General features: G+C 52.9%; 1 protein-coding gene across 3 annotated transcripts in view; it reads left to right on the forward strand.

Moving 5' to 3' along the window:
- Positions 1-968: 968 nt before the first annotated feature.
- The window catches only part of TET3 (tet methylcytosine dioxygenase 3), a 122,712-nt gene continuing 97,968 nt past the window's right edge, over positions 969-25,712 (forward strand). The window contains exons 1-3 of one of the 3 annotated variants that reach the window (XM_038007127.2): positions 969-1,059; positions 1,873-2,599; positions 18,825-18,881. In XM_038007127.2, coding sequence (XP_037863055.1) covers positions 2,297-2,599; positions 18,825-18,881 — 360 coding nt within the window. In that variant the 5' untranslated portion in view covers positions 969-1,059; positions 1,873-2,296. Of the gene's footprint in view, positions 1,060-1,435; positions 2,600-12,850; positions 18,514-18,824; positions 18,882-25,712 lie in introns of those variants that run through there. The other 2 variants (XM_007970194.3, XM_073023086.1) reach the window with 2 other exon arrangements.

Below are 25,712 nucleotides of genomic sequence, written 5' to 3' on the forward strand. Positions count from 1 at the left end.
TTAGGGCTCAGTCGCGCCACGGCCCCCTCGAGACTGTCCGAGCCCCTCCTGAACGCTGTCCTCCTCAGTTACCCTCCGCGACGCGCCCGTTCCCCCTCCTCCGGGAGGCAGGGCGGGGGTATCGGATTAGTCTTTGTTTTCGACGCGAAAGAGCCGAGCGCGGCGCGGGGGAGGCTGGCGATGGCAGGGCCGTGGGGTCCACCTGGACAGGGCATTCGGCCGTGACCCCTGCGAGGGTGCCCTTAGCCTCTGCCCCCGAGCAACCCCTCTTGCCGGCCAGGCTGACTCGGTACGCAAACGCGCGATGTCCCCCATTGTCCTGCCTCGGAATGAGCCAGCGGCAGCTGGGACAGGGGGGTCAGTCGGGCCCGGCGCTCAGGCCTCCCAGGAGCGCCGGGGCCGTCCCGGACCGATCTGGCCCGCAGGGAGTGGCAGGAAGTGGGGACACCGAGCGCGGCTCGGCCGAGGGCCTAGGTTGGAAGGTCCGCGTGCCCCACCCCGCCTCGCCGGCCCCGGCTGCAGCCCCGCCGGAGGGCGAGGGTGGCCAGCCCAAAGGGGGCGGCCATGTCCCGGGAGGGCCGACCGCGTGGGTGGGAGCCACTGCAGGTGCAGAGAAGCGGCGGCCGGGCCGGAGCCTGCCCCAAGCCGCTCGCAGGCCGCCCGCCCGACCCCTCCCCTCCGCGGGAAACACCCCCCTCTCGCCCGGCCCGGGGCTCGGCAGGGCCGGCGGGGCTCGCCGGGCCGCACGTGTGCGCCCTCCCGGGCGGGGGAGTCCCCGGGCGAGCACGTGCCGCGGTGCGCGGGGGGCGGGGAGTCCCGCGGACGCCTTCATTGCTGCTGCTGCTGCCGCCGCGGCCGCCGCTGCCTCTTCCTTCCTCCTGCGCCGTCCCCTCCTCGGCCCGGGCGGGGGGCTCCGCGCGCCGAGCTCGGTCGGGCCGGGCGCTCCGGGAGGCGGGCGCCCCAGGCGGCGGCGGCGGCGGCCGCGACGGTGGTGGCGGCGGCGGCGCGGGCCGGGAAACTTTGCCCCTTTGTGCGCTCCGCCCCGGAGGCGGCGGGCAGGTCGGTGCAGTCGGTGCCTTTCCGGCTCCGGAGTGGGGGAGGGGCGGCGGGAGGCGCTGGGGGCCCGGCCCGGGGGAGGGGGAGGGGGCGGCCCGGAGCCGGCGGGGGGCCGCTCCTCCGGTGCAGGGGGCCGGACTGGGGTGCTGCGGGGCGCTGTGCGGTGGAGCCGGGTGGGGGTGGCAGGGCGGGGGCGGGGGCGGGGGCTGCGAAGCCGCCAGAGCCGAGTGGCGGAGGCCCCAGAACAAAGGAGCCGGAGCGGCGGCGCGCGCGCGGCCCGGCCCGCGGCTCGAGCGCGCCCCCCTCCCCGCGCCCCTCGGCGGCGCGGGCCGCCCTCCCCAGTCGGGCTGGCGGGCTGCGCTCGGGCGGCGGGCGCCGAGCGCGCGCGGGCTGCCCCGGGCGCGCCCCCACCTCCAGGCCGCTTCCGTGCCGGGGGCGCCGGGGCAGTCCCGCGGAGCGAAGCTCTCAGCAAACTTTATTTTGAAGGCTCAGCTCCCTGAGGGAGGGCCCGGCGGCCTCCAGCCAGGTTGTGTGGGGGAATTTTGGTGAAACTCTCACCAGCCCGTGGGGGATGGGAGGAGGGCAACTTTCTTAGAAATCTCACCTTGACCACCCCCTTGAATTCGTAGTCCAGGGCCGCCTCCCTCAGATAGGGAGTGGGTGCTGGGTGCGTCCTGCCTGAGGTTCTGGGCAGGACCTCATTTGAGCAAGCCCCATCTCTTCCCCCATTTTCTCTTCCCAGAAGCAGGAAGAAGTGACACGTGAAAGTTGTCCCTGAGCTCCGAGTGATGCGCTTCCCCTTTCTGTCTTTTTCAGGCAGCACTGCCTTCTCCAGCGTCCAGACCCTGGAGGAAAAATACCAGGAGAAACTGCTCACTCAACTCTGCCCCCACCACACCGTACCTGCTCACCTCATGCCTGGGTCCAGGGTGGGTGAGGGTGAAGAACCCACCGGACCAAGATGATCCCTTTTTTGGGGACTGCTGCTGGTGTCCTTCCCCAGATCCCGGGCCCCAGCAGGTGGGAGAGTGGCCCCCTACGGAGCCCGATCAGACTGCTGCAGAGGAGGTGAAGAGGGGTTGAGAAGAGGCATCCATCCACGAGACTGAAGCCACTTGCCTTCATCCTTGTGATTCTTGGCTGTTCTAGGCGAGAAGGACCTGTTGGTGGCCTTTGGAGGTGTCAGGAAACTGGACTGTGGTTCTGCCCCAACACCTATGCCCCCACTTCTGGCAGCATCATGAGCCAGTTTCAGGTGCCCCTGGCCGTCCAGCCGGACCTGCCAGGCCTTTATGACTTCCCTCAGGGCCAGGTAATGGTAGGGGGCTTCCCGGGGCCTGAGCTCTCCATGGCTGGGAGTGAGTCCCAACTCCGAGGGGGTGGAGATGGCCGGAAGAAACGGAAACGGTGTGGTACTTGTGAGCCCTGCCGGCGGCTGGAAAACTGTGGGGCTTGCACTAGCTGTACCAACCGCCGCACGCACCAGATCTGCAAACTGCGAAAATGTGAGGTGCTGAAGAAAAAAGTGGGGCTTCTCAAGGAGGTAAGCTGGCCCTTGCTAGGCTACCCTGTCCCTTCCTTGAGGGCATGGTGATCACGGGGGTCTTGTTCAAGCAAGGCTCGTCCAGTTGAATCCATTCTCTCATTTCTGATCCTCTTGGTCCAACTTTAAGTAGGAGTGTAACTGACATGTTTGGGCTACTTTGCAGGGCTGACAATTTGTATGAGAGTAACTGGGTAGAAGGGGGATCTGAGCAGGCACCCTAATCTCTGATGTTTGCATTTGATGCGGGACTGTGATGTCTACCTTTACCTCTAGAAGTTTCTTGTCCTGCTGCTTGAAGCCTCAAATGTTGTATTTCAAGCTCATGCTAATGCTTGGATGACTTGGGCTTTGATAGTGTAAGATAAGGGATGGAGGCTGATGGATTTGGAGACAAAGTTTTGGATTGACAGGGTGGTTTTATGCTGCCCTGATGGAATGGGATGTTTCTTTCATCGTTTTTCTCAGATGGCCAGAGAGCCAGTTGAAACCGTTTGGGAATCTTAATGATAAACTGATGATTTGGGTTCTTCTATCTTAGTTCTTCTTGCAGTCAAAAACTTTATTTCTGTGTTCTCAGGACTTGGCACAGTTCCTTGGCAGGTAGTAGGCACTCAGGTACTAATTGCATGAATGGATGACATGCTTTTGAGACACTATCAACCCCAGGGAGGTGTACTCCCTTTATTTGGGGGTAGTAAGGTGGAGGAGGGAAGGAGATTTGGGATGAGAGCAGGCAGGGTGAGAAGGAAAGGGAGAGATGGTGACCTTGCATTGGCCGTCTTTCCCTCCCATTTTAGTGGCGGACTGGCGGCTTGAGGTTGGTGACAGCCGAGACAGCAGAGAGTTGGCAGAAGTAGGGCTGAGCGAAGCTGAGCAGCTTAGGAGGAGCGGTCTAGCCGCTGAGGTTGCTCCAGGCAGTGGAACTGGCGCTGGACAGAGATGGAGGCCTGTGCTGTCTTCGAGCTCCCCCGGCTCTGCCACTCATTTGTCCAAGGGTCCAGACAACTCGGGCCCCTTCTCTGGGGCTGTCTTTTCCTTGGGGGAAGTGGAGGAGTTGTACTTGATGTCTTTCAAAGTCCCTTCCAACTGGTCGGGGAGCTGCTTGCTTCTGAGGACTCGGGTCCCTGCGACTTTGTTGCGCTGGCGGCTAGTGCTCAGGGTTTCCCTGACCGCTGAGTGCAGAGCCGCACAGCGAGCTGGTGGGACTGGTCCCGTGGCTAGGAAGAAAGATTCAAGTGTTGAGAACAGGGAGGTGGGGTTGCTGGATATTTCTGCCCCTTCTCACCTTGTCTTGTCCGTGCCCTGTGGAAGCTGTATGTCCTGACCCAAGGACTGCAGACACAGGGGCGTGTTTCCCCTGTCTCTTGTTAAAGCAGACATCTGGATCACATATGCAGCCCCCAGCCCCAGCCTGGGAGACTTCTCTGTTGCTGGTGTTGGGGGTGGTTATGGTCCTGCTGGCCCAGTGCCACATGGGTCGCTACTGAAAGCAGGGTGGTATGAAGCGGGGGAGGCTTTACTTCTGGATGTAAGAGCTGGTGCTTTGGTGTAGGGAGGAGCTGCTGAGTCTACTTTGTAAAGCTTGATTCCTTTGCGCCCTTGCTTCTAGCATTGCTTTTCTTCCCCAGCCCCCATTGTCTTACTCAGTTCCTCCCATAATTAAACCAGAGGGATGAGGATGCTGAGCTTCCTGGGCTAGATGTTCTTGGAAGCAGTGGCCCTTGTGAACTAAGTTGAAGTGCTGCTTTTGGCAACAACAGAACATACCTGAGTGAAAGGGGCTGGGAGTGAGGCCAGGGCCTTGTCATCCTGTGTGTAAGCTGTCGGCCCAGGCTGCCGGGTGGTCTTGGTTAAGATATCATGGATCTGGGGTGGCTGAGGCTTAGAGACAACCCTGCTGAGAGATGCCTGCATCCCTATTGACCTTACCCTGGCCAACTGCCTCTCTAAGCCCCAGGGTCAGGTAAGGTGAGGCTGGACGGCCTTGGGTGTCTGAGGACAGAGGGTCTACATGCTGATCTGTGGATCAGTAGAGTTCTGTGTTTCTAGAGAAACAAAAGGGGACAGCGGAATGAGTTTTTTTCATAAAGCTAACTTTCTGTGACTTAAAGAGTGGTACTTTTTTTCTAATGATAGGTTCTTTTCTACTTCTCGATGTTTAAAATATGCTTTCTTAAAATGTGCTTTATGAAGGTGTGATAGAAAGTAGACCTTTTTTTTTTTTTTTTTTTTTTTTTTTTAAGTCTTTGGTAAAATACAAAATGGTAACCAGTGCCTCTCTCTGAAAAAAAAAGGTTTTTTTTATTTTTTGGTCCATGAAAGCTGAATGCCAGAGAGTCACTGTCTAGGGTATACTGCATTTAACGGGCATATCTCTGTCATAATTGAAAAGCTGAGAGGTGCCTGAGAGACTGCCAGAGTGGATGAGACCCTAAGACCAGCCCAGCATTTAGCAGATACTGGGGACTGCTGGGACCGTAACCATTGGATCTTAGTAGCCGTGTGGCAGAGGGAACATGTTCCAAGATTGGGGAGGTTGTTTTGGCCATGACTGTTCAGGTGGGGTGGGACGCAGTATCCTAGGAGCCTCTCGGACATCAGACCATCTACCTGCATTCCTGCTGCGTGGCACTTCCTCCTCTGTGAGAGCACTGTACTCTTCTGGGAACTCTTCCTTACTTCCCTTCTGTCTCCATCTCTCCTAGTTGCCTTTAGGGCTTCCTTTGAACTGTCTGCCTACAGTTACTTTATATCATCCTGTAAGGAGGAGATTATCTTGGGTTTTCCATCTTCTTTCCCTGCTCCTTACTCTTTTTCTCTGGGCTTTGTGGCTGGGGAGGAAGGGTGCAGGGGAATCCCTCAGAAAAGAAGTTCACCATTTTAGGACTAAAGACAGGCTCCCCCCAGGGATAGGCCTTCCTGCCCTAGGGGGAGGTGACTACTTCTCTGGGTCCTAATGTGAGGTTGGGGCAGGTTGGTAGTAGCTGTGGTCTTCCTTCCTATTCCAGGAAGAATTTAGAGGAGGCTGTTTGATTTCATATTCTTTTTACCTGAGTGGTGGCTTGGTAGGACAATGAAGATGACTGATTAGAAAAGTAGGGTTTGGTGAGTATGGCAGCACACTAGGTAGGGCTCAGAACCCAGAGTAAGTGCTGTGCCCTTCCTCTCTTGGGCAACCAGTGCTCCATCCCTTCTGTGTCCATTTTCTCAATTGTAAGATGGGCGTAACCCTTCTTTGTAGGGTTGTCATGAGGATTAAATGAGATAAAATATGCATAATGTCTGGCACATAGTAGGTAATCAATGCATGATGACAAAACATTCCTAAACATGTAGAAAAGGATGAATCTTTATGCATAAACAACTGTGCATTAGTTTTCGAGCTGTAAAGATGCAATACAAGGGCTAGGTGTGGTGGCTTACTCCTGTAATCCCAGAGCTTTGGGAGGCTGAAGCAGGAGGATCACTTAAGACCAGCCTGGGCAATGTAGCAAGACCCCATTGCTTAAAAAAAGAAAAATTAGCCAGGCATGGTGGCATGTGCCTGTAGTCCTAGCTCCTGGAAAGACTGAGGTGGGAGAATCGCCTGAGCCCGCAGTGGGCCATATTCGAGCCACTGCACTCCAGCCTGCGTACGACTCCAGATGCAATACAAATTAAGCATTTATCTCAAGGCATTCTCCTCACTTGCTCATAGAAGAACCGTGGGGCAGAACTGCGGAGCCAGGCAGAGGGAGGGAGGAGTTTGCCAACCTCTGTGCTGGGGGAGGAGGCTAGACATCAAGGAGTCACTGTGGTCCTAGGCCTGACTGAAAAATTGCCCATGGGTGAGGGAAGTAAATAACTGTTAGAGCAGGAGAATGACCTTAAAAAATGCAGAGAAAAATGTATGCATAAGTTTGAAAGCATGACTGAGGATATTATGGGTGAAAACGAGAGAAATGGAAAGATATAGGTTATGAGAATACTTTCTAGCCCTCAGCCGAGTGGATTAACAGCTTGAAACAGATCTCTGCCAGATTTGAGTCAAGATACCTTGGAATCGGGAATCTTTCAACAATATCAGAACACCTGGTTAATCCTTGCCCATCCTGAAGATGGAGGCTGTGGAGAGGAATGCATTCAGGCTGGTCTCGGCATCAAAGGGAGAATTGACTAGAGAAGTGGAAGTGATGAGAATCTTTAGAGAAAGGGACCCCATCTGAGCATTTGTCAAGCTTGAGAGGTTGGGCAGGGAGGAGTATTTACCATAGTCTTTAGAATATCATCTTTCAAATGCAAGCAGTTTTTAACCCCACGGACCACGGATTCTAAATGAAAATTAGCTGGAGGGATAGAATTGCTTGTTAAAAAGCAAAATCTGGCTGGGCATGGTGGCTCATGCTTGTAATCCCAGCACTTTGGGAGACCAAGGCAGGCAGATCACCTGAGGTCAGGAATTCGAGACCAGCCTGACCAACATGGAGAAACCCCGTCTCTATTAAAAATACAAAATTAACCAGGCGTGGTGGCGGGTGCCTGTAATCCCAGCTCCTCGGGAAGCTGAGGCAGAATACTTTGAATCCGGGAGGCGGAGGTTGCAGTGAGCTGAAATTGCGTCATTGCACTCCAGCCTGGGCAACAAGAGTGAAACTTGGTCTCAAAAAAAAAAAAAAGGAAACGCTGGTAGAATAGTCATGAATGATAGCTTCAGGAGAAAGGTGTTGGTGGGACTGGGGAAGGACTGAGCCATCTGTGTGGCTGTATGGGCTGTTCTCTAGTGAGTGAGGGGGTAAAAGGCCAAGCACATTATGTGGAAAGTGGAGACATGGCACTGAAGCAGAGTCAGGAGTGTGGTCTAAGCCCTTAGAGGAGCATCAGGAAGTCCAGTGGCCAGAATGTGCTAAGGCTGTTGGAAAATGCTGGTAATAATGTTTTGTATAAGGTTCTAACAAGAGTGAGAAGGAAGAGGTAGGCTTACAACTTTCTAGGGATGGAGAGAGTGGACAGATACTGGGTCCCTGTGGTGTCAGAAGATATAACCTGGGGAAAACAGAGCCAGCCGGTTACCCTACCTGAGTCTGAGTCATTCGCTCCCTACTGAACACCTGCAGATGTGCTCGCAGAATCACGATCTTTTTTTCTTTTCTATTTTTTTGAGACGGAGTCTCGCTCTGTTGCCCATGCTGGACTGCCATGGCATGATCTTGGCTCACTGCAACCTCCACCTTCCCAGTTCAAGCGATTCTCCTGCCTCAGCCTCCTGAGTAGCTGGGATTACAGGCATGTGCCATCACGCCTGGCTAATTTTTGTATTTTTAGTAGAGACAGGGTTTCACCATGTTGGCCAGGCTGGCGTTGAACTCCTGACCTCAGGTGATCTGCCCACCTTGGCCTCCCAAAGGCTGGGATTACAGGCATGAGCCATTGCGTCCGGCCCTTATTGTTTTCTTGAATAGAGACAGGGTCTCGCTATTTTGCCCGGACTGGTCTTGAACTCCTGGTGAATTACAATTTTTATGGAATTATGATGATTGAAAGAGGGCCAAAAGGCCAGAGATAGGCTAAAAGTCCAATTTCTCAAAGAGATTTTGAAAATTGTAAATATATAAGCTTAATGTCAGTTTTTGACAGTTCTGGAACAGATTGTTTAAAAGGTGTTTTGTGAAACTTCAGAAAGGCAAGTGATAAACTTTGAGGGTGCCTGTGGTTCTTTTCAAAGCAGCTGAGGCAAACGAACAGATCTAGATTTCTGTAAATAAATGATGGCATCTCCTGCCAGGTTGGACAGATGAGAAGTTCAATTTTTGACTTAAAGTCATCTTAGAGGGAGGTCACTGATATGACTGCCCTATTCAGTCTGTCGACCATGTAGATCAGGGGTTCCACATTGGGATCACCTGGGAAATGTAACAAACATGGTGCCCAGACCCCACTCCCAAGGGATTCTGATTTAATTGATCCAGGGTGGACCAAACTGGTCTGGGGCTCCCATGTGTACCTAATGTGTAGTTAGCATGGAAACCCTCTGATGCAGATGAGAGACGGTGAGGTGATGGGCACCTACCTGGACTCTTCTATGGCAAATTACTCACTTGAGTCCTGGGACACCTGCATGGTCCACAGCCTCACTTCCACCTTGCTACTCAGTGGACCAGCAGCACTGGCATCACCTGCAAGTTTGATAGAACTGCAGAATGTCCAGCCCTACCCCAGACCTGCTGTATTGAAATCTGCACTTTAACCAGATCCCCAGGTGATTTGTATGTTCATGAAAGTTTGAGGAGCTGTCTACAGCATTTCTGTGACCAGAAGGGCATGGGACATGGAGTGAGTGGGGCAGGGGCTGGGGTGGTGATAAATAAGCTGTGATGAACAGGCAAAGAATTCGAAGTGCCAGCAAGGGTAAAGAGCATGACCCAACCCATTTCCTGACCCTCTAAGCCGGGGAGACAAGGACCTCTTGAGATTTACTGCATGTTTCTGCTTGTTCTTCTGGTATTTGTTTCCTTCTAGTTTAGTGAGTTATCAGTAAAACCTATCAATAAAACTAATCTACAGAGTTATCAGAGAAGTCATGTATTTGTTCTGACAACAGTCAGGAAAGGGCTCTCAGAAGATGTTTGCTGCTCATTCAGCCTGATTCAGGAGGTTGGAGCTCCATGACACAGCAGTAGTGGTGGTTGTGTAGAGGAGGGGGTGTGTCCATAGAATCTTAGGTCTCATGGAAGGATCTGGAAGCTTATGGAGTAGAATGGATGTGTGCCCTTTTCACAAGATGAGGTAGTAGGCAAGTCAGATCTGTGGGTGTGGGTGGGTGGGTGGCAGTGATGATGCAGTTATTACGTTGAATGATAGAACAAGGGGCTAAGGAGGTTGGGGCAGTCAAGTACAGTGAGTCCCAGTAAGACTCAGTGGGATTTAATCAGGGCAAATGCAAAGGCTTGTACTTGTTTTAAAAAAGAAATGTATGAACTCTGGCTTCCTAGCAGGTAGAAAGAACTGAAACTCTAAAAAGGAATGTTGACAGTCTGTCTTGAAATCTGTCAGAGTGGTCGCATGCAGGACGGCTGAAGGAAGCAGGGCTGTTCAGCTGCTGATGAGTAGAGGAACACAGGCTCAGGCAAAGCCTATATGAAGAGGAGGTCAGTTCCCTCACTGGAAGGAGTACGCAGGAGTTTTATTAGTGGGTGAAAGTTATTAGACAGACTGAACCCACGTTAGAAAAAAGAATTGTGGCTATTCCAGCACTAAGGAACTAGCCCTGAGAGGTCCTGTGTGACCAGTGCCAGCACGAGTCTGGATGCTGCCTAGCAGGGAAGTTATGAGGATGCCTTCTGGGTTGCGGGGAAGTGGGGAGGGAGATTCACATTTGGCGGTCTCTTGCTAAGATTATGTGAAGTATATTATCAGGTCTATATTTTGTTTTGTTTTGTTTTCGATATGGAGTCTCCCTCCGTCCCCCAGGCTGGAGTGCAGTGGTGCGATCTCGGCTCACTGCAACCTCCGCCTCCCAGGTTCGAGCAATTCTCCTGCCTCAGTCTCCTGGATAGCTGAGATTACAGGCACACATCACCATGCCTGGCTTATTTTGTATTTTTAGTGGAAACGGGGTTTCCCCGTATTGGCCAGGCTGGTCTCAAACTCCTGACCTCAGGTGATCCACTCGCCTTGGCCTCCCAAAGCACTGGGATTACAGGCATGAGCCACTGTGCCTGGCCTATCAGGTCTATTTTCATGTTTTGTTTTTGTTTTTGTTTTTTGTCTGTCTGTTTTGACAGAGTCCCGCTTTGTTACCCAGGCTGGAGTATAGTGGCATGATATGAGCTCACTGCAACCTCTGCCTCATGGTTCAAGTGATTCTCCTGCCTCAGCCTCTCAAGTAGCTGGGACTGCAGGTGTACACCACCATGTCTGGCTAATTTTTGTATTTTTAGTAGAGACAGGGTTTCACCATGTTGGCCAATCTGATCTTGAACTCCTGACCTCAGGCGATCCACCCACCTTGGCCGCCCAAAGTGCTGGGATTATAGGCATGAGCCACTGTACCCGGCCTATTTTCATGTTTTTTTAGACAACTACATGCAAGAGAGGCATCTATCTTAGACTGTAGCATTTTGGTAAACTTTTAGACTTAATCTTAGCCCTAGACCTAATCTCAGACCTCTGTTGGGGTAAGGTCTGTGAACTTTTTTGAAAATTTCAGCCAAATGTTATGTGAATGTGCAGGAGTGTGTTTTCTCAGGGGAGAGGGGCCATGGTTTTTAGCAGATTGTCAAGAGTGTTCAGGACCTCCCCAGATTTAAGAAGCATGCTCTACCTGAGCCGTCTAATATAGTTGCCATTGGCCACAGATAGCTATTTAAATTTAAATTTAAATTAGTTAAGATTAAATTCAGTGACTCAGTCATACTAGTCGACTTTCAAATGCTTGTCAGCCACATGTGGCTAGTGGCTTGTGGCTTATGTATTGGACAGTGCAGATAGCATTTCTGCCATCACAGGAGGTTCTATAGGACAGTGCTGGGAGCCAGCCTTAGAGTGACCCTATGTGGTCCCTGAACCCTCACCAAGGGCTCTTTTTAGGTTGGGGAAATAGCTTCTGAATTGGCAGATCTCAGGGTTTGGGATCCCAGCCCCCATCCCAACGTAAGTGGTGAGGTCTCTGGACAGTACTTTCCTGGGTTCTAACCCACCGCACAGTCCACTGCTTCTCCTTGAAGGCACGGCCATGCTTTACTTGTCTGCTATGGGAGAGCACAGGGACAGGAGTGAGGTGATGTGCACCACCCAGAGGCTGTCTGGATCCCTAGTGGGGAAAATGACTCCTCCCTACCTACAGTCTTGGTCAGTAGCCCCACTGAGCTGTGTTCATGTTGACTTACAGCTCCAAACTTACCTCCTGGGTCCTGCCAGAGTTTTCCTCTCTGTCGTGGGTTTTCTTGTTCTGGAAAGGACAATGTGGTGACTGGGTGGGCCAGAAGACCAGGTCCAGGGTCTCAGGAGTTGTCACTAATTTTCCACTCCATTCCCCTTCACTTCTTTACAGCTCCTTTTTGGAATGAGGGGACGATGCTCAGGAAGAGAGGGGGTATTGGAAAGGAAAGAGACCCCTTCATCTTCCTTTTGAGCCCTGCTGCAACCTGGCTGGCTGTTTCTGGGAGAGCCCTTTAGAGTTACTGTGGGCGTCTGCCTTTGTCTGTGCAGGGCATAGGCACTGCACAGTTGTCACACCCAGGGTAGACAAATCCCTTGGTGGCCTTGTCTCCTGTCATTTGCATAGGAAATCTGATAACCTAAGATTCTTATTTTTTTTATTTTGAGACAAGAGTCTCGCTCTGTCTCCTAGGCTGGAGTACAGTGGCATGACCTTGGCTCACTGCTACCTCCAATCCTGGATTTGAGCGATTCTTTTGCCTTAGCCTCCCAAGTAGCTGGGATTACAGGCAGGCACCACCACACCTGACTAATTTTTGTATTTTTAGTAGAGACAGGGTTTCGCCATGTTGGCCAGGCTGATCTTGAACTCCTGAACCTCAGGTGATCTGCCTGCCTCAGCCTCCCAAAGTGCTGGGATTACAGGCATGAGCCACCATGACTGGCTGGATAACCTAAGTTTTTGTTAACCACTGAGGGAAGGGTCAAAAAGAAGGCTGGCAGCCCATTGTAGGATCACTGGCTGGCCTTCGGGTGGCCACAGGTATGGGGGTTTGTTGCCTGCTTGCTTCAGGTAGCACAGGTATGCAGCTGGGGCACTGTTGATGGCCGTTCCTCCACTGCTGGCTGTGACTTGTATGAATTCTAGCTCTGTTGTGTCCTACCTCTACCATACCTAACGAGGGTGTTAGTAGACAAAATAAGGCACCTCTCACTGCTGTTACAGCAGCAATTCTAGATTCTCAGAATGGATGGGGAGTTGCATTGGATGGAAATATTTGGTGGTATTGGCCAGACTGTAGGTCCCCCATGCCTCCTGCCCCTCCTAATTTTTTTTTTTTTTTTTTTTTTTTTTGAGACAGAGTCTCGCTCTGTCGCCCAGGCTGGAGTGCAGTGGCCGGATCTCAGCTCACTGCAAGCTCCACCTCCTGGGTTCACGCCATTCTTCTGCCTCAGCCTCCCGAGTAGCTGGGACTACAGGCGCCCGCCACCTCGCCCGGCTAGTTTTTTGTATTTTTTAGTAGAGACGGGGTTTCACCGTGTTAGCCAGGATGGTCTCGATCTCCTGACCTCGTGATCCACCCGTCTCGGCCTCCCAAAGTGCTGGGATTACAGGCTTGAGCCACCGCGCCCGGCCGCCTGCCCCTCCTAATTACTGCTGGTTCGGGGAAGTCTCAGGAAAGGAGTATGGAGATGCTGGGTCAAAAAGAAGTAACAAAGTATTAGACTAGAGTCTGCTCCACTGCTGAGTTTTTCTTGTGGGGAGAACATGGGTGGCTCTCTCCTGTCTTATTTTTTATTGATTGATCCACCCTTTAAGGTAAGCTCTGTGTGCCCCAGTTCCCTTAATGATGCTGGGAATGATCCTGGAGCTCTAGAAGAGAGAGGGACGGCAGATTCTTACTGTGAGGGCTGGGTCCCGCCTGTACTGTGTTCATGCTGCAGGATGGGGTGAGGTGCAGTGAGGGGAGAGGGGGGTGTGAGGGCCAGTGGGAGAAGAGCTGGTGCCAGGAGGACAAGGAGAGAGAGACACCTTCTTGGTGTATCCTGGGTCCCAGGATCTACAAGGTCCCTTGTACTGGAGGTGGCCAGCCCCTCTCCCTGGTGCTGCTTCAGTTTCCCGAGGCAGGACCTCATCTGCTTTGACCTACAGACAGGCAGGTGGCTCTCCTGGCCCCATTCAGCAAACCTTGGCTGGGACTAGCTGTTTGCCGGGTGCCGCACTGAGTCTGAGCGGTAAGTAAAGGGAGGCATGTTAAGTCTGTCTGTCCTTAATGATCTTGCCGTCTGGGGAAGGAGACAAGCATGGAAACAAATAATTACAGTACATTCTGATAGGGCTAAAAGGGAGGGATGCCTCGAGGGCAGAGACTGGGCTTAGTTACCTTTGGGCCATAGAGCCCAGCCAGGAAGGGAAGGGACATGTCTTGAGAGTATAGTGACATGTGAAGGATGAGGAGGAGAAGGTCTTCCAGGAGGGGGAAGCACCTCCCTGATCTTGCAGTGTGTAGAGATGCTACCTGATGCTGGCAGCAGGGGTGTGGAAGGATGAGGACAGATTGCTGGGTACCGCCTGAGGATCCTAGAGGTGGAAGGTTAGATGCTTTGTGTTAATTCCTCTTGAAAGTCTTCTGCTAGGGCTATACCCAGGTTTCTAGCTCAGCATTCATGCCCCACCTTCTCAACAGCGCCATACAGCCGCTTGTTATCTGCTTAGGTCCTAGAACATTTGGTGGTTCAAGGCTGTTGAATTTGGGGCGAGGAGACCGTGACAAGGTTCACAGACTATAAGACCTTTTCACAAGCATCTTGAAGGGCATGTAGGGTATAGGCAGAGTGTCACCTGCTACCTGTCAGTCTGGGAGGCCCTGGATGCATGCTGTTTGCTGGTAGGAAGCACGAAGATGGAGTTGTTGGCTGGCTCCGACTTGTTTCCCTTGAGTGTTGCTGGGTGCCTTGGTTCAGTCTGGTTCTGCTGCATCTCCAAGGAGAGGAGCATCTTTTCTTCTGTTGCTGCTGCTCCTCCTCCTCCTCAGCCTCCTCCTCCCTGTGATTGTCGTTGACACAGACTTCCGCTGCCAAAGCTAATTGTGAGGCCTGATCAGTGAATGAAGGCAAAGGCAGTTCCCATGACAACCGCAAAGAGTTTCAAATATAGGGGATGATGTGTGTGTGATGGGCGGCAATTACTTGGGTGGAAATTGATGCGTGGACACCGGGGACTTCAAACATAGGCTCTGAAGGTGGAGGGGGTGTTGGGTTTTTTTTGGCAGGATCCTTTGTGTGATGGAGAGAAAAGGAGGTCACAGACTTCCCTCATAGTCAATTCCAAGTGCCTTCAGTGTGTGGAACGTAGGCATAGCCCTGCAGGGGCTTTGGAGAGGCACAGCTCCAGTCATTCTGGTTGGGGATGCAGGACACACAGAGAGACAAATAACAGTACCAGGGGTGAGATAAGAAATGTTAGAAGTGCTGTTGGTTGGCAGAAGACTGGTGTAATCAGAGAAGGCTTCCTGGAGGAAGCAGGGCTTAAACTGAGCTTTGAAGTAAAGCCCTGTGAAGAGTGACCTCATTCAGGACACAGCCATGGTGAGAGAGGATGAGAAGCCTGTCTCTCTCTACCCTCTACCAGCTCTAGAAGAGGTAGGTGGATATGAAAATCATAGAGCAACACAGAGCAGCCTTGGCTGTGCTGCTGCAAGTGAAGGGGTGGCAAGAACCCTGTGCATTCATTTTCTGGCTCTGTGATCTTGGGCAAGGTACTTAGCCTCTCTGTATCCCAATTCTTCATCAGTTAAATGGGCACAAATATTTCCTGTCTCATTGGTTTGTTTAGAGAGTTAAGTAAGATGTACAGTGTATCATGCTGTAGGTGTGGGGCCTGACGTGGGGTTGGTGCTTGGTTGATTTCTTGTAAATCCCCCCAAGAATGTGTCTGGTCATGTCTGTGTTCCGTGGTCTTTGAATACCTCTGTGGAATCCAGCCTGTGGGTATCCATGTTCCTGAGGGTCTCAGTGTTAGGACATTTTGTGTGTCCTGGAAGCGAGTAAATCCATTCACCTCTCCAGTGGGGAGGGCTGTGGCCCCATTCCTCCTGCTGGGAGCACAGTAGGGTCTGGGGGTTGTGATGGAAGGTGCGGAGGGGAGGGACACTTGGCCCCCTTGCAGAGGGGTTCTAAGTACCTGTGAGTGGTCACTGTGAAGTGCAAAATTTAGAAAAGGGGGCAGATAGAGATGGGAGGAGGATCAAGAGGGGAGTGGAGAGCATACCGGCTGGAGGCAGAGTAGCCCTGGCATGCACCTCTGTGACTCCCTTGAGCCCAGGCATTCCATGAGCCTCAGAAGAGGGAATGAGGCCAGGGTGAGATGGGGTCGGGAGCAGGTGGACTGCCTGGGGGACTATGGGCTCCTCTTCTGGGCTGCTTCTCTGGTGTAGCCGAGGGCTGCTGGAGGGCAGGGTGGGGACCTGTGTTTGGGGTAGGACTGAATTACACAGGGAAGTGAGTGGAGCCAGGAGTTGGGGTGGGAACTGGGCTCTGTGGCTCCTTCAGGCTGCTGAGGAAGATAGGTGCTGGTTGAGCAAGTCTGGGAGTAGATCACAGTTCAGTTCTGGCAGGTCCTGCCCTCCCAGGACAGCGGGTGTCCCTCAGAACCTTGAGGACCTCAGGGAGAAGACTGACCAGGAGGGGGCCTCCACATCTCAGTGCCCAGCCCCCTGCCTCTCCACCCTCCTTGTGTAGAAACTTGGCTCAGCACATTCCAGCTCTGTGCAGAGCCTAGGAAAGTAGGGAAGACAGGGCCCCTGCCCACGTGGGAGGACTGCCGTGTAAATAAATAACTACGCTTCATTGTGACTGGTGCCCTGGAAGAAGCAGTACACTGCTCTGTCAGGACCTGGGAGGAGCGGATGATGCTCATGGGAGCTTGGCGATCTGAGAAACTGGCAGGGGGAGGCAATGTTTAAACTAAGTCTTGTACCACATTAGCTTGCCAGGTCGGGGGAGGTGGAGAGGGATCCAGGCAGAAAGAGCAGCACCAGGAAGTCTCTGTGGCATGAAAACATTGCTAGATCCATAGCTTAAAGGGAAGTGATTGGGTTCAAGTGACCTCGGTCTTCTTTGTATCTCCCTGGGGTTGGCAGAGGCGGACAGAACTTAGAGAATTGGAAAGAGAAGGACCTAGATTTGAATTCCAGCCCACCACTCACCAGCTGTGTTGACAGGCAAGTAAGTTAACATCGCGAAGTCCTTCTGTTGCCCTGTTAGAGATGAGGTTGTATGTGGAGTAAGTCAAATGAGGATGATCCTACAACATGCTTGGCACAGGGCCTGGCATGTAGCAGGGGCTTGATACACTGTGGCAGCCGCTGCAGCAATCCTACTAGTTGTTACTGTCCAAGCAGTGTTTGTCTCTCCTATCCAGCAGCAGACTGTATGGGGGGTAGGTGTGAGGGCAGGAGTTTTGGGGACCAGGATAAAGGAGGGACTCCACTTGGCCTGGTCATTGTCAAAGTTGAGGGGCACAGAAACCCATTGTTCCACCTGACCCATGCTCAGGACACTGTTCCTTGCCATGCTTTGCCACCTGCCTCCCTCCCTGCCCTGGGAGGAGCCCAGGAGGGCTACCCTTTGTTCATAGGGGGAGGCAGATGTGGGCCCTGATGCCTCCTGGAGTCTCCTCACTGGAGGCCAGCTTTCTTGTCTCTCCAAAGGCAGCTCATCCTGTTCTGAGTACCCGCTTTGGGCCCCTGGGGAGGGGACAGCAATTAGGCATCTGTGGTGTAGTGGGCAGGAGAGCGAATCACTGGGTCAGGGGATCTCAAACATCCTAACTCATCCTGTGAGTCACTTCTCCCTGGCCTCAGCTTATTCATCTGTGAGAATGAGAAGGAGCACCCAGTGAGCTCTTCCAGAAATTGATTCACCTGCAGTGAATCCTCACAACTGGATGAGGTAGCTGCTATTTCTAGTTTGGTTTTATAAGATGAGCAAAGAGAGTCTATGAGAGGTAAGTTACAACTAACTAGTGATGGAGCCTGGAGTTTGTGGGTACCGAAGTGTGTGGAAGTCACTTCCTGGGAGGTAGAAGCTCTGGGGTGTTCAGCTACAGGGAGGGACTGGGGTAGGGAATGATGTGCCCCGGGTGGCCCAGGAAGTAAATCCAGGAGCGGATTGCAGGGCCCAATTCTCCCTTCTCTGTTGTTTCTCATCCTGCCCTCCTTTCAGTCTCCTGATGCAGCTTTCAAAGGCTGAGTCTGGAAACTGGAAGGCCAGAGCTCTTGGGGTCTCGGCTACCTCCCCTCCTCTGCCTTTCCCAGAGATGGGAAGCCCTGAGGTCTGGGGACCCTTGGGATCTTGGGGGTTACCTCCTGTAGCCTCTCCAAGAGTGGAGAACCCATTGTGGGTTGTTGGTGGGGAGGCTGTCTTGGATGGGTATGTTCTGGCGGGGCTGGGGGGTGATCCTAGAGTGAGGTGTGGGTGTTTGTGTGTGTGGAGGAGGGCAGGGTTGACACAGGAGGTGTGGGCTCCGAGGAGCCTGTTTTCTGAGGTGGGCGCTGGAGCAGGGAGGAGCAGAGAGCTGCATAGCTGTTAAGAGTATGGTCTTCACAGCTGACAGACCTGGCTCAGAGTCCCGGCTCTACTGTTTCCTGGCTGCGTCACCTTGGGTAAGTTGTTTCACTTATTTTATCTCCTCATCTGCAGAATGGAGTAAAGGTTCGTGCTGCCTGGACTTTTTCTTCTTTTTTGAGGATGAAGGGGCTATTGCACCTCATGCGCTTGTGACAGGGTCCGGTGCCATCCTAGCTTCTGCCAGGATGATGCTGGGGTTAGATAGTGGCTAAGCGGGAATCCCCCCAGCGTCTGCTCCGCTCCGCCCGGAGGCGCAGTCTGTCATCTTTGATCCTGGAGGCGCAGAGGATGCCTTCTGGGTATTACCTTCAGGGTCCCCGCGGGAGGAGGCCGGGGGTGCCCTGGGATGCCCCAGCCTGCCGGGGAGCGGCACGGCGGGCCTGGGAAGCAGCCAGCGCGGCTCAGCAGCACCCTCAGAGGCGCCCCCGCCTCCTGGCTGGGCAGGTCCGCCGGGCGGGGGCAGGGCCGGCCGCGGGGATTGGCTAGCGAGCGCGCCGCCCCCTCGCACACCAGCCCGGCAGCGGGGAGGGGAGCGCAGCCGGCAGCTGGCCGCCGCCTCCTCTGCAGTGCCTCCCTCCGCGCGCTCCCTCCGGCGGGGATAATGGGAGGCCCGCCGGCCGATGCACCAGAGGAGGCCGGCCAAGGTAGAGCGCGCGGGGCCAGGGATGGCCGGGCGGACGCGGGCCGGGGGTCACCGTCCTCTCGGATCTTGGGGGGGGTTCTCAGAGGAGAAATGAAAACAAAAACACACTGGAAGGCGGAGGAGCCCGTCTGCTGTGACCCGGGAGGCAGCTGGAGGCAGGAAGATGGTCCCCGATAGCCTTTCTTTCCCAGGCTGCATCCCCTCCCGTTCGCCTCCTTTCTCTCCGGCCGGGCTTGGGGGGCTGTAGCAGGAGGACTTTGCTGCCTTCCCGGTACCCGCCTGGCTCAGACGTTCCTCTGGCTTCTTTTGCAGGTGGAAATAAAGGCTGGTGAAGGAGCCGGGCCGTGGGGACAAGGAGCGGCTGTCAAGGTACCTTGTGTGTGTGCGTGCGTGTGTGTGTGCGTGTGTGTGGTGGCGGTGAAGTGTTTGACCGGATTGGATAAAAATAAAGGGTCTCCTCTGGTGATCCCTTAATCTCCCACTGTGTGTGTAGCAGCAGCTGAGGGGGAGGGGCGGCGGGGGTGTGGGCGGCCAATGAATTCTCAGGCCTGTGTGGGTTTTGTTTGGATTCTTTTTGCTTTCTCAGCTGGATGGTTTTGGGTGCAGTTGGGGTTTGGTTTGTTGAACTGTTTTTTTTTGTTTTGTTTTGTTTTGTTTTTTTAAGACATGCAACCCACTCCCCACCCCTGCCTCTGGAAATCTCTCGAGAATGTCCCTAGCACTGTTGGTTTGCATCCAATCTGCAGAAATCCCGGGGGGGGGGGGCAGTGTGCGGGGGGGGGGGGGGCGTAAGAGGGAGGGAGAATTGCGCTCCTGAGTCTGAAGCTGATAGGGTGTCATTAGTCATGCTGCTGTCACCATGGAGATGGCTGGAGAGGAGAGGAGGTGGTGGGGGTGAGGATATTTTGGGTAGGGTGGGGGCTGATGCAACATCATGACTGAGAATCCGGCGGGCGTCTGCTGTTACTCTGTGTGACTTAGTGTCTAGGGGACTGGGAAGAGAGTGTTCCCAGGTGCGTGGGAAGCACAGAAGGGGGCACTGAGCTTCTCCTTGTGGTTGTCTGGCGGGGGCGGGGAGCTGGGGTATTTGGGGCAGGGGAGGGGAGAGTCCATTGGAGTATCAGCCATTACTAGGAAATCACAGATATTCCTCCCAGGTTGGCATGGATCCTATCAGTAGGTTTCCTTGAGCTTGTCCCCCTTTTCAGGGCTAAGGAGCCACCGTGAGTTTGGGATTACTCAGCAGTATCCTCTGCTGGCCCAGGGCGGAGAAAACAGATTGGGAGGTGGCTCTGTGTGGCTGCCTTTCAAGTCCAAGAGCAGAGAGGCTGGAAGGGAGCATGGGGCAGGTGGGCAGGGTCAGGGCTTATGGGACTCTTCCTAGCGGAGAGGAAGCGTGTTCCTGCCCCTGCCTCAGCCCACCTGTCCCCTCAGCCGCAGGAGTCTTCAGGGAGCTGGAGATCTTGGTTGCTTGGGTAGCAGGTGGGTGAGCTGTGAGTGTCCCCAGATGCCCTTAGTTTCCTCCCTGGAAATTCTCTTCCCACCCCCTGGGAAAGCTGTGGGAAGCTCCATGGAGGTGCTGGAAGTGGCATCCTGCCACCTCACTGACTGGATAGGGATCCTGGTAGGGAGGGGCTCTGCTTCCCACGTGGGGGATAGGGGCTTCTGGGCAAGGCTGCAGGGTGTATCAGGAGGGCCTGGATAGTTCTCTGGCTTTGTCCCAAGGAACTTGAGGCAAGGAAGTGCTTGGGGAAAGGTGTGAATTTTGCTTCTAGAGCAGCTTCTGGGAAGGAGAAGAGCCAGGGGAAATCGGCTCCCCTGTCTAGTGGGTGTGCTTTGGTGAGACTGGGAGTAGTGGATGATCACCTGGGATGAGGTGGTGGGAGGTCCGGAGGTGACAGAGGGCAATTGATATGGGTGATACTGTGAGTGGGGAGGAGAGAGCTGAGCTCACCTCAAGCTGGCTCTCACTACACACTCTTTTCTACACTCTTCTCCGGAGCAGAACCCCCAGGTTCCACCTCTGCTTCCTCCCCTTGCCTCCTGCTGCTGCCTGGAGGAGTTGTAATCACCTCATGTGCTGTTGGAGGGGTGTGGGCACAGAGATCATAGAGTAGACCTGCTCTGTCTCCCAGCCTGGGGAAAGCAGGCCAAGGGGATGAGGACAGATGGACTCAGGGAGGGGGCAGGCCCCTCCCTCCTCTGTATCTCCAGCCTTGTCAGCCTAGAGCTTCCCACTTTGCTGGGAGAAAGGACGGGCTGGCAGGTTTGTTTACTCCCGAAAGCACCCCCTTCCGCTGTAGTGATGGCTCTCCCTGGCAGACCCGCTTCTCTTCAGCTCTTTCCAAGTGTGTTCTCCGTGTCTCCCTGCCTGTTGGCCCCAGATGGAGGCTGGTTTTCCGCAGTCCTGCTGGAAGCTCCCAGCCTAATACCCCAGCCCTTAGTGTTGTGGACGTGTGGCAAGGGCTACTTGAAAATCCAGAGGAAGCCTTCCTAACAAGTCTTCCTCCTTCCCCCTTCTCAGAGTAGGGCCTGAGCCAGCTGAGTTCTTAAAACTCTGAGGTTGTATCTCTGCTTATTTTTATTGTTCAGTTGTCTGAGAATCATATGCAGCTCAGGCACTGCCAACAAACACTGAGGTCTGAGTCTTCTGTCCCTGGTGCCACCTCCACACATAGAGTTTCCTTGGGTAGCCAGTTGGCTGCAGTGTCCCATATACCCAGGGTGAGGCAGTTTTGCCAGAGGCGCTCCCATTTTCAGGTCATGGTGTAAGATGGATATGTCTGATAGGTGAGCTCATCTTGGTCTGGTATGAGATCAGACCAAGACTCTGGGACACAGGACAAAGGGGGTGTCACCAGCTATATATTCCCACGAGATGGGTGCTGGTTGAGGAAGCTCCGTGGGAGAATGGTATCTAGTAGCCAGTGGGAATAGACACGTATACTGTGTGCTAAGTCCTGCCAGGGTTTCAAGAATACCTACGATGTGTGTATGAGTCCACATAGTGCCTAGCATAGGCACAGAGTTGAGCTTGGCAAATGCAAATTGACGTTTTATTGTTTGGTGCATTATGTGTCTACCCATGATATCTCAAGGAACATGCTATAGCAGACACTGTTGCTGCCACCTCCTCGCTGGCAGCCTGGAGAGGAGTGAGTGTCCAGTGCCGAGAACACCGGGCCGTCCTGCTTTCAAGGCTCCCACACGGCTCCCACACTCTGCCCCATGGGAACCCTTGACTGGCTGAGGATGTCTGGAAACTATTTTGGGATTGTGCCCAGGATCTCTGCCTTCTGTCTCTCCTTTTTACCACTGCAAAAAGTTCCCTGTTCTCAAGGACCTGTGATCCTTGACTTTCTATACACTGGGTCCTTCCCATTAGTTTTTTCTTGCCTGCTCTTCCTACTTCCAGCCACTTCTCTCTCGGGTGTGTTTATAAGCAGCAGCCAGCTTGGGGAGATATGGAAGCAGGTGAGCATGTCAAGCTAGAGAAGCGAAGGAACTAAGCAAGAGATTTCCACAGTTGAATTTGAGGATGGAGAGGAAGAGGGGGCTTTCCCCATCCTTGATAAGAACTGGAGTTAGAGTCCAGAGCTCAGCTTCATCTCCCTTGGTGACCCTCACCCTTTTTGAATGTCATGGGAGAGGGAGAGAGCCTTGTATGATATACACATGAGTGAGCTGAAGGGAGAGCCTTCCTGTCCACAGTGGTGCAGGGGCCCTGGAGCTGCCCTCAGGGACCACCGTGAGGACGACTACAGCCTTTTTGCTGGGCCTGGTGAGGAGGGGCCTGGGCACTGGGCTCCCTCCAGCTGCAGATGGAGGTTTCTGCTAGAAATGGGCTTTGTGGTCTTGCCAAGTCCCCTCCCATACCCCAGAGGCTGCAGCAAATGGTTTGGCTGGATGGGTATGGGGGCAGGGAGTATGGGAGGGACTATGGTTTGGCTCAGTTTTTGGGTCTCCCAATCCTCTTAAGTCCTCTTTCCTACCCTTGACCTCTTGGGCTTTCGGCCTCATTTCCTCTCACACCCGGGCATCTGGCAGTTAGCTGAGGACTCCCCCTTGTTCTCAATGTCTCTATAGCTTCGGAGAAGGAGCTAGATTAGGAAGCCTTTAGGCAAATAGGAGGCAAGGAAAGCTTGGAGGATTAAAATCTGTAGATTATTGTACTCTCTAGGACTATTATCCCCATCCCTATCTATTTTCTCCCGCTTTCTTCTTACCTTTGTCTTTCAACATCCACCAAACATTTATCATTTTCTAGGTACAGCATTAGGTCCTGAAAAATAAGAGAAATCATTATTATTTGATCTCATGAAACTATTGGAAGAGACATTGACTGAACTATTACCTAAAATTATAACTCTTGAGTGGAAAAGCCAGCACTGGCAGCTTTTGTGTTTTATATATTGAATGCTTTTGACTTAAGCGTTGTGTTTGGGGCTGTGAACTTGCACATGGCAGACAGAATCCTCACCCCAGATGCACCCAGCACTTTACATTTGCTTTCTCTCTGGCTCAGAAAACCTCAAGGGACTTTGAAGGAAGATTCAACATGCCAAGTTTGTTTTCAATAAGTCAGTGTTTCCGGGATCTAGCAATGACAGAGGAGGCCAGTGGGGTCAGAAATGGACTAGCTGGGAAGGGAGCTTAGTTTTGAAAGGCACATGTTGGTGTTAGATGTTTCGGATTTGAGATTCTGAAAGCTGGATGGAAATACTGTGCCTGAGCAATCTACCATGAAGCTGAAATTGCCTTTGACTCATTTAGAGTGTGGGTCCCACAGCCCTTACTGCTTCAGGGACTTCAGTGAGGTCCACTGACTGAGAGGAGGAGGGTGAGAAGTGTGGTTGTTAGTTTCCTTTCACCCTGTTTTCTATGCTACTCCTACTCTTGGGTTCTGTCATTAGCCATGGGGAGAAGGTCACTTACTGCCTTTGGACTTCAGCTTTCTGGGTAAAGTAAGGGGGTTGCTTTCTGAAGTTAAGTTTTTCTCAGACTAAATCTGGGGAAGGACCACTTTTTGTGTTTTTGTTTTTTTCAGTGTTCCCAAAAGATTGCAAAACCAAAACATGGTCCCACTTACTTTGTACAGCGAGTTTGCAGCTGCTGCACGTGTGGCCCAGCACCATCCAAAGTGGTCTGTGAGACATTCAGTGAGGCAAGCCAAGTGATCATGCCCTTGGATGTCGTGATAACTTTAAATTGCTATAAAGGTTCCTAAAGACTTCCTCTTGGTTGCTGCATTTATGTTGTGGTGGATTGGTGTTAAGCAGTTTACGGGCCATATCCTGAATAGCACTGCTTTTGAACTTTTTTCTGGGAGAGCATAGGGTCTCTGTTTTGATGCCTCCCCACCCCTTCTGGACATGAGTTTTCCACTCTTCTCTACCCTCCATCTTGGGGACAAAGCTTCTGCTTGAAAGAGTAGAGATCTTTTTGTCCCAGAAGTTCTCCGAGTACCCCGAAAGATTTACTTGCATCTCAGCTTTTGTAGATAAGGATGGCTCCTGCCTTCTCTTTCACTTCTGCAAGTCTGGGAGTCTGATGGAGGCCCCTCAGAGCCCTTGGAGCCCCTGAAATGGCAGGACTGTGTATGTGTGAATTGTATGCCTTGGAAGAAGAGAACAGTTGGGGAGGAGGCCAAGTCTCTTGTAGATGCTGGTGTGGACTTGGACTCTGCAGAGACTAAAGCTCCATTGCCACAGGCAGGGGGGCACCTTGAATTTTGAGCTTTTTCCATGCAGTGGCTCTTAATAACCTAGAGATATACCCTTTTTCCTCTGGGGGTTGATTGCAAATTCTACCCTGATTTCTATAAATACAGACATCTTAATATTTCTGACAGTATGAGTTTGACCATCTTCTCCCTACTTTCTCTTGCTGAGGATCTATGGCCTTTTTATTTGAGATGCTAAAGATCAGACAAAAAGTAAAAATGACTACCTTTCTTCTATTCCGGCTGCCTTAGCTAGAGGAGAGTAGGAAGGGAGGGGTAGGGGGGAGGTAACAGTATCTTGCCACAGAAATATTCCTTAAGAGGCAAACATTCCAAGGATAGGAAGATTAGGGTCTAAAGAAATCTTGGTTACCTCTGTGGCCTGGAACTCTTACGCCCTTGGTGCTTAAGTAATTGGATTTCTCAACCCCGCCTCCAGGCATTTTTCCCCATGTAATCCTAACCTCATGGGCTTTGCAAAGGAAACAAAGGCATTGAAAGGGTTTGCAACTTGTCCCTAACACTGAGCTCCTGAGCTGTGAGCCCTGCCGACTGAATTTTCCTCCTTTGCCTCCTCTGCAGCATCCACCATCTCTCTCAAAATCCTTGGCCCCAGGAGTCTGTTTTTCTAGCCTGCAGGCCTTGGTTCCTAGCCCTGCTAAGCAGATGGAATTTACAGAAGGAGCCATTTCCTGCCAGTCCACCTTCCTGTACCTCAGGGAGGTTCCATCTCTGACTCCTGCTGGCCACTCTGCAGATGGGGAAGAGCCAGGGGAGACTGGTAACTCCTGTAGGAGGCAGAGAGAGGCCCTGGAAGGGATTCTGAGCTTAGAACCCTGCCTGGATCCAAAGACCAACTTTCTCTGATGCATGTTCTCCCTTGAGTGTGACCCTTTGGCCAAGTCATTCGTCTGATGGCTTGAATAGGTTCAGGCTGGGGTACAGAGGGCTGTCTCTACTGTATCCGGTCCTCCTGGACCCAGAGAAAGGAGACTGTGCCTTCACCACATGGATCATTGTTGCCTTACACCCTAGTTCTAGGGCAGGAATACAGAAATGGGTTTTCAGGGGAGCCCTGGAGGTGGTGTCCAAGAGATGTCCACCATGTTTTTCCTGGCACTGCGGATCTGTCTGCTGCTGTCTTCTCCATCCTAGGACACTCTTCATGGCTTCAGTCCATCCCTAGTCCTGCCCCTTGTGCTTTGATCTCAGCTCTAAGACCTAGACTGAGCAGAGAGGGCCTCTAAGGACATGCTTTGTGAAGCATGTGCCCAGGGCTCTATGTCAATCATCCAGGGAAGGTGTAAGATGCCAGGGTAGCTGTCTGATAGAGTCAAACCCATGGGCTCCTGCTGCATAGTTAGGTAGAATGGGCTCAAGATGAGGGTAGCATAGGAGCCTCAGGTATGAGGGCTGGAAGCTCTGGGCAGGTGGGCCATGTGGCATCCCCCTCTTTACTAGCCCTGCCACTTGTCCCT

This window comes from Chlorocebus sabaeus, chromosome 14 (genome assembly GCF_047675955.1).
Source record: "Chlorocebus sabaeus isolate Y175 chromosome 14, mChlSab1.0.hap1, whole genome shotgun sequence".
In the NCBI taxonomy this organism is placed as follows: Eukaryota; Metazoa; Chordata; class Mammalia; order Primates; family Cercopithecidae; genus Chlorocebus; species Chlorocebus sabaeus.